An 8,690-nucleotide genomic window follows, 5' to 3' on the forward strand; every position below is an offset into this window, starting at 1 on the left:
TTGAGTTATGGGCGTTCTTTTTTGTTTTGCTTTTTTTTGAGACAAGGTCTGATTCTGTTGCCCAGGCTGGAGTGCAGTGGCACAATCATAGCTCACTGCAGCCTCAGCCTCCTGGACTCAGGAGATCCTCCCACGTCGGCCTCCTTAGTAGCTGGGACTCCTGAGTAGCATGGTGCGAGCCACTATGCCCAGCTCACTTTTGTGTTTGTAGAGATCAGGTTTTGTTGTCATGTTGCCCGGGCTGGTCTCAAACTCCCCAACTCAAGCGATCCACCCACCCTGGCCTCCCAAAGTGATGGGATTACAGGCATGAGCCGCTGGTGCCTGGCCCCAGCAAGACTTCCTGGATCCCCACCTCCACACCTCCTCATTGTGCTAAGTACCCATGGGCTCTGAGAGCATTTCTCGTGGAATCCTAGTTAATGACTTGTCTGTTTATCTATCTATCCCACTAGAATCTAAGTGCCTTTAGGACAGAATCTGTGTTTTATATGGGTTTTTTGGGTATCTTCCACAAACACCTAGTACAGCACCTGGAAGACAGTTTCTTATCAAAGCAAATCTTCCCCGAAAAATCTCCAAATGGGCTGGGCTTCTGACTGCTGGTATACCTTCTTTCTTTTCATGAGGGTAGATGAGACTCGCTCATTGTAACCACTATTTTTTTAAAACAGTATGCAAATGTTCCCATGGTTCTGTTCATCATTTACAAATCCTTGCCTGAAGCTTCTTTCTTTTTTTTTTTTCTTCTTTTGAGACAAAGTCTTGGTCTGTTGCTAGGCTGGAGTGTAGTGGTGTAATCTTGGCAACTGCAACCTCCGCCTCCTGGGTTCAAGCAGTTCTCCTGCTTCAGCCTCCCGAGTAGCTGGGACTACAGGCGTGTGCCACCATGCCCAGCTAATTTTTTCATATTTTAGTAGAGACGGGGTTTCACGAAGTTGGCCAGGATGGTTTCGATCTCCTCACCTTGTGATCCGCCCACCTCGGCCTTCCAAAGTGCTGGCCTGAAGCTTCTTTCTTTCCCAATTCTACTTCCTTCTCTCTCTCTCTTTTTTTTTTTTTTTGAAACAGGGTCTCACTCTGTCACTCAGGCTGGAGCCCAGTGGCACAATCATAGCTCACTGCAGCCTCAGTCTCCCAGGCTTGTGATCCTCCCATCTCAGCCTCCCAAGCAGCTGGGACCAGAGATGCACGCCACTATACTTAGCTATTTTGCTTTACTGTGCTAAAGACGGGGTCTCACTATGTTGTGCAGGCTGGTCTCAAACTCCTGGACTCTAGCGATCCTCCTGCCTCAGCTTCCCAAAGTGCTGGGATTACAGGTGTGAGCTGCCTAACTTCTTGCTCTTAAAAAAAAAAAATGTTAGCTGTACATATCTCTATAGACTTTACAACATAATGGAAAAGCTTGTTCCTTTTTCCAAATTAAAACAGAAGAAGTGGCTGGGTGTGGTGGTTCACACCTGTAATCCCAGAACTTTGGGAGGCTGAGGCAGGCGGATCACCTGAGGTCAGGAGTTCAAGACCAGTCTGGCCAACATGGTGACACCCCGTCTCTACTGAAAAATAAAAAAATTAGCTGGACATGGTTGTGCAAGTCTGTAATGCCAGCTACTCAGGAAGCTGAGGCAGGAGAATTGCTTGAGCCGGGAGGCAGAGGTTGGAAAGAGCCAAGGTGGTGCCACTGCACTCCAGCCTAGGAGACAGAGTAAGACTCTGTCTTAAAAAAAAAAAAAAAAAAAAAAACCAGAAGAAAATCACATTTGGTTGTCAGCATGGGGTCCTCAATTTCTGCCCTAAGAGAAATCCCAAGAGTTCTGAACACATTCCTTGTAGTTACTATAGTTACTCTATACTGTAGTATAGAGGCTCAGGGGAAGCCTCTGGCTTCAAACCTCTCCATCCTCTGCCTCTAGCCATCAAGTGATGCTTGCTCAGAGGCTCGGTACCATCCAACAGATGATGCTAGAAGCTGTACAGGTATAGGTAGTTGTGGCTCAACACTGCTTTCGATAGGGAATGAAGAACATGTGAAGGCCTAGGCCAGCCTGTGTACATTCTAGAATCCCAAAGATTCATCTCCTTGTGATGAATGCAATCGAACATGCTCTAGGGCAGAGATGAAAATCATCCCGGATTTTGCCAGGCCTTAGGACACTGTTCAATAAATCTTAACTGAATAAATATGTATTGGACTGGATTGTGTATGTTTGTGCTGAGCAAACAGTAAAACAGCTGATTTGCTTCAAACCTTGGAATAACCCTGGGTGGAAAACTCTCCTTCGCTATCAGTACCTTTTTGATAATAAAGTTCTTTTCAGCAAGAGTCTGCAGAGTGCTCACCTGAAAACATTGACTCTGAATGTGGGAAGGATTCCATTAAGCCACTTACAGTCTACAATCCCTATTTTGCAAATAGGATCTCAAATTTACAAAATAAATTGTCCCTTTGGCTGCAAAATTTATAAAATAAATTGTGATCATTAATAAGAGTTCATATAATAAAGTCAGAAATCATTGAGAACATGGACTAAAATGCATAGATAGTAGTTCTTTTTTGAGATGCAGTCTCGCTCTGTTGCCCAAGCTGGAGTGGTGTGATCTTGGCTCACTGCAACCTCTGTCTCCAGGTTCAAGTGATTCTCCTACCTCAGCCTCCCGAGTAGCTGGGATTACAAATGTGCACCACCGTGCCCAGCTAATTTTTGTATTTTTAGTAGGATGGGGTTTCACCATGTTGGCCAGGCTGGTCTCAAACTCCTGACCTCAAGTGATCCATCTGCCTCAGCCTCTGAAGGTGCTGGGATTACAGGCATGAGTCACTCTGCCCGGCCTAGACATATTATTTCTTTCCAATTCATAAGAAGTATAGATACTCTTAAAGCCTCTCCTCATTCATCTATCAAAATAACTAAGATTTCTCTGTCAAAATATTGGACCCTTCTGCCAGCCAAACTGGAGCTCTAATTTAAGAATTAGTTTTATTAAAATGTACTTAATGTTGAGACGGGAGGATCGCTGAAGCACAGGAGTTTGAGGCCAGCCTGGGCTACATAGTGAGACTCTGTCTCTACCAAAAAATTTAAAAATAATTAGCTGGGTGTGGTGGCCCATGCCTGTAGTCTCAGCTGCTCAGAAGGCTGAGGTGGGAGAATTGCTTGAACTCAGGAGGTTGAGGCTGCAATGAGCCATGATCACACAACTGCATTCCAGCCTGGGTAACAGAACGAGACCCTGTCTCAAAAAAAATTTATTTAAAACACACACACACACAAGCGTGTGTGCGCAGAGAACCCTGATATGATTAGACGTGTGTACTGAAGAATCACGTGTGTACTGAATTATCTGCATATACGTGTCAATTAAAAATTTTTAAAATCCTTATAAATATATACATATATACCCAAAAAGATACTGATTACACTTTCAAAAGCCTGTCTTACCATATAGGTATTCCAGAATTTCTGTTTCAGGTCCAAAAATATGTCATCCTTTCCCTGGAGAATGCTCATACCTATTTGCAAAAAACACCGAAAGAATTTTAAGAGATTCATAAGAGTACTGTAGAACAGTTCATGTTTAAGTTTCCCATTTCAATATGCAAAGTAACCATCACTAACATCCATAAATGACCTTTCTGACCCTACAGTGAAAAGAACATAGCCAGGTGTGGTGCCTCATGCCTGTAATCCTAGCACTTTGGGAGGTCGAAGCAGGGAGATCGCTTGAGTCCAGGAGTTAAGAGACCAGCCCGGGCAACATGGTGAAACTCCATCTCTACAAAAAATTCCAAACTTAGCCAGATGTGGTGACACACCTGTAGTCATAGCTACTTAGGAGGCCAAGGTGGGAGGATTGCTTGAGCCTGGGAGGTAGAGGCTACGGTGAGCTGTGATAATGTCACTGCACTCCAGCCTGGGCAACACAGCGAGACCCTGTCTCAAAACAAAAAAAAGAACATAATCTCCATTCTAAAACTAGGTAAATTTTAAAGGAATGCTAAATACAAATCAAAAATAGCAGAGTATTAAAGTTACAGGAAAACAATTATTTTTTCAAAAACTGTAACAATTCACAAAAACAAACAAGTTACAATAGTGGGTCTATTGGTGACTTTACCTTCCAAACATTTTGTGAAATGTTGAACATTTTGAAATTTTAATTTCTATCTTTAAAAAAAAGCCAGTGGGCCAGGTGCAGTGGCTCATCCCAGCACTTTGGGAGGCCAACGTGGGCAGGTCACCTGAGGTTGGGAGTTTGAGACCAACATGGAGAAACCCTCTCTTGACTAAAAATAAAAAATTAGCTAGGCGTGGTGGTGCATGCCTGTAATACCAGTTAGTTAGACGGCTGATGCAGGAGGATCGCTTGAACCCAGGAGGCAGAGGTTGCAGTGAACCAAGATCACACTACTGCACTCCTGACTGGGTGACAAAGCGAGATTCCATCTCAAAAAAATAAAAATAAGTAATTTTTTATTTAGTGGACCCAAATATTCTGGCAACTACAAATTTCCCATCAGTATTACCCTAATCAAAATCTGAAAGTGGAACATCAATTCAGCCTTCCTAAAAACACTTTGAAAACTTTGATCTTCAACATCCCTGAAGAGAAATTCACAGCCTGGGTAATACATCAAGACCTTGTCTCTACAAAACAATTTAAGAACCAGCCAGGTATGGGAGTACACGCCTGCAGTCCCAGCTACTCCAGAGGCAGAGGTGGGAGGATTGCTTGAGCCCAGGAAGTCGAGGCTGCAATGAGCTGTGATCACATCACTGCACTCCAGGCTGGGGAATAGAGTGAAACCCTGTCTCAAAAAGAGAAAAGGAAAAAAGAAAAAAGAGATTCAGGTAGCAAGGCAAAGCTCTTGTATTTTAGGAAGGGTTGTAAAACTGAGAGTACTTTAAAAATTCTTTCCAATCCCTGATTACAAAGGAGGGGAAATAAGAGCTTTATTAGTTAATTGCAGAAGATTCTTACGTGACCCAGCAAAATATTGGTAATACTGTGTTCCACTTAGCCAGCATTAATTAAATGCTAAGTACTTTATGCGCCTCATTTCATGTTCCTCTCCTTACAATTTGCTAAGGTAGGTAGAGTTACAAAGGAGGAAAAGAGCTTAGAGAGGTTAATAGCAGACAGAGTTTAACCCAGGTGTCCCATTCCCAAGCAGAGCTCTTCATCTGTTACGACTCAGGTTCCCCAAGGTGGCCCCAGCACAAAGATCATCTGATTAATGCAATTTCCAGGTAGAGCCTTACACAAACCTCCAATCCATCCCTTTCCACTTCCCCCTTCATTGTAATACAAGATGAGGAAAACTGAACTAGAAAAAACTGAAAACCAAAGCAAAGTAGCAATCTGGCCAGGAATCTGTATCAGAGACCTTGGCCTGGACATAGGTTCAAGTCTTGTTAGTTACTCAGCACCTTTCAGTCCAGGCACACTGTCAACCTTTTCACCATGAGAGCATCAAGTGCCTGGATTGTGTTCTCTTTGGGTGAGTCACGTAACCCTTCTGAGACTCAGTTTCCTCATTTGTAACATGAGAATAATAAGAACAGTCTCAGGTGTAGTGGCTCACGTCTATAATCCCAACACTTTGGGAGCCTGAGGTGGGCAGATCACTTGAGGTCAGGAGTTTGAGACCAGTCTGGCCAACATGGTGAAACCTCACGTCCATTAAAAATACAAAAATTAGCCGGGCATGGTGGTGTGTGTCTGTAATCCCAGCTACTCGGTAGGCTGAGGCAGGAGAATTGCTTGAATTCAGAGGTGGCAGTGAGCCAAGATCAGGCCACTGTACACTCCAGCGTGGATAATAAAACAAGAGTCTGTTTCAAAGAAAAAAACACACAGAAAAAAGAAAAAGAGAGAACAATCTCACTGGTCTTTGAGGATGAAATAGGATTCTGGTCCCCTACCCCTTCACCAGTATACAGCTTCTGTAATGTGCTAGGAAGCAGTTTGCAAATCCAGTCTGGAAATGATACCCTGGAACCAGGCACAGACCTTCTGATAAAACAGGAGGCCCTAGCTCTCAGGCTGTCTGTTCTCCTGACCCACTGACCCCATCAGCCATGTAGCTGGCTGCAATGGCAATAGATAATCAGGTCATTTGTGTTTCTGGTGGGGTCTGTTGGGAAAGGAAATGAATCTGACTCTTAAAAATAAGGCTCAGGGGGCAGAGTAAGTTTCTTCAAGACAGTGGCTTGCCTGACCTCAGCCTGGTATTAGAAAGCATCAACAGCCCTTAGGAAAAGTCCTCTCCCATTTGGGGGGAAATTTGTGATCCCCAATCCCAAGGTCAGGCTTAAGACCCATAGAGCTTTTCTCCCCAGTTACCCACCCCAACCCCTTCAAGGCTATAGAAATTGCGATGATGATAGAGGCCATAGGGCTCTTTCTGTAAACAGACAGGGAGGATCTCCAAAGACTACTGGAAGTTAACCAACTTGAGCAATCAGCCTGTTTTACAGCCTCCTGCCCTCAACCTGTCCTTCCCCAACCCTGGGTGGAATGAGGACACCTTGTTTGTTTAAACCAGCTCCAGCGAGCGAGGTGGCTCAGGCCTGTTATCCCAGCAGCTTGGGAGGCTGAGGCGGGTGGATTGCCTGAGCTCAGGACTTCGAGATCAGCCTGGACAACACGGTCAAACCCCATCTCTACTAAAAATACAAAAATAAATTAGCCAGGCATGCCACGAGAATCACTTGAACCTGGGAGGCAGAGGCAGGAGAATCGCTTGAACCCGGGAAGTGGAGGTTGCAGTGAGCCAAGATCACACCACTGCACTCAAGCCTGGGCAACAGAGCAAGACTCTGTCTCCAAAAAAAATAAAAAATAAAAAAATAATAATAATAAATAATAAAAATCCAGCTCCTAACTGAACCCGGGTTACTTACAGATGAACCCAAGTTAACTCTCGTCATTACCATGCTAAAGTCTTCACTCCAGGAGAAGCTACAGCTTCATGACTATAACACACAACCTATGTACTAACATGATGACTCGCTGCATCTGCGCCACTGGGACCCCTACTCTACATGCAGTCATGCACCCTCACATTCTCCCCTCTCCATCATCCCATAAAACCCTCCTGTCTCTCTCTAAGGGACACACTGCTTTGGAGAATACGCCCAGTGTCTTCCTTACTCGTGCCAAGTAATAAAACTCCCATTGATCAAAACCTGCCTCTTGGTGGAGTCATTTGTCACTCCTTAGGGGAATGAACCCTGGTATTTTTCAGGTAACATTTCCATTGTTCTTATTTTAGGCAGTGGAGAAGGTTTCCACAGTCATTCCCTTGTCCCCTACACCCCAGGCCCGGGTCGGATACTCTAAGGAGAGGGTTCCCTGAACGCTCACAGGTATATAGTCCTCCATAGCAGGAATACAAGGTCCCCTATTTTCCGTGGGACCCCCCAGGGGAAAATCTTGTTACCAAAGCAGAACTAGGACCTTGGGCATGAATTTTCTGAGGATCCAGGCATAATCTCACATTCCACCTGCATGGGTCCCCTTGCATTTTGTTCCTATGTTGGCCCTGGAGCCCCAGGCGTGGATTTTCTGAACACCAGGTGGGTCCCTTCCCTTCCCCAGGACTGGTTCATGGCCTTTGCAGATGTTATGGCGTTGAGCTGAGATCTTGATTTTCCCGTGGGCCTTTTTGAGAGGGAAAAAGCCCTCCCTAGCCCTGCCTACCTCCAGCCTTGGCGTATACCCAACCCCAGAGTAAGCCCTGACCCTAGTCCCCTCAATTCCTGACCCGGTGGACCTCTGGCTCCCAATTTCCGGGCTCCCCAGCCAGTGCCCCCCACCCCAACTTCTCCTCATCAAACACCCTAGCCTCCAGCCCTTGCCCCGGCTCTCCCAGGCCGCTGAAGCAGCCACGACCTCAGAGCCCCAGCTCCTGCCCGCATCCCCAGGCCCCTGCAGCGCCCTCCCTCCAGCCACTTGATCCCCGAGTCCCTGCCTCCAGTCCCCCAATACTGGGTCCCACCTCCCAGACCCCCTCCCAGCCCCTCACCGACGTAGAAGGCCGAGACAGCTATGGGCGCGCCAACCACCTGGTCGCACAGTACTTTGGCCAGCACGATGCGCGGCGCGCGGCCCGGGAGCGCGCGCTCCAGCAGGCCCAGCCACACGTAGTTGAAGTTGGCGTGGAAGGTCACCACCACGGTGGCCACGCGCCGCGTATGGCGCCAGTCGGCCTGGACGCCCCGCAGCCGCTGCTGCAGCGCGTCCCCGGACGAGAAGAGCGCGGCGTAGAGCAGCACGTTGGTGGGCCACGGGTGGCGCCGGGCCGCGCGCGACAACGCCGGCCACCAGCCCGCCATGTCCGCGCCGTGGGCTCCCGCGATCAGCAGCCGGCGTGGTCGGCGGCTTCGGTACCGCGTCCGGGCCTCCCGCGCCTGCAGCAGCCTCTGCGCCGCCGCCCGCGCCCGCACCTGCCTCCTCCAGATGCTCCGGAGCGATTGGGCGCCGCGCACCCCGCGCCGCGCCGTCCAATCCGGAGGCCACGGGCCGACGTCGGGGCTGAGCGTTGGAAAGGGGCCCGGCCCACCCGTGGCTTGGGTCCGTTCACGCGAAATACCCAGAACAGGCAAAGCCACAGAGGCAGAAGGTATGGGGTTATTTATTTATTGTTGTTTTAATTTACTAATTAATTATTTTGAGTCAAGAGT

The 8,690-nt window shown here is 47.4% G+C and overlaps 1 protein-coding gene across 3 annotated transcripts in view; it reads right to left on the bottom strand.

The window, feature by feature from the left end:
* The window catches only part of MPV17L (MPV17 mitochondrial inner membrane protein like), a 14,551-nt gene extending 6,074 nt beyond the window's left edge, over positions 1–8,477 (bottom strand). For 2 of the 3 annotated variants that reach the window (XM_017533314.2, XM_017533318.2), the window contains exons 1-2: positions 8,033–8,477; positions 3,444–3,514 (exon numbers count right to left, since the gene is read on the bottom strand). In XM_017533314.2, the coding sequence (XP_017388803.1) occupies positions 3,444–3,514; positions 8,033–8,342 (381 nt within the window). In that variant the 5' untranslated portion in view covers positions 8,343–8,477. The remainder of the gene's footprint in view (positions 1–3,443; positions 3,515–8,032) is intronic. The other variant, XM_017533326.2, reaches the window with a different exon arrangement.
* Between the last annotated feature and the right edge of the window lie 213 nt (positions 8,478–8,690).

The sequence above is a fragment of the Cebus imitator genome, unplaced genomic scaffold (genome assembly GCF_001604975.1).
Source record: "Cebus imitator isolate Cc_AM_T3 unplaced genomic scaffold, Cebus_imitator-1.0 Scaffold4, whole genome shotgun sequence".
Classification (NCBI taxonomy): domain Eukaryota; kingdom Metazoa; phylum Chordata; class Mammalia; order Primates; family Cebidae; genus Cebus; species Cebus imitator.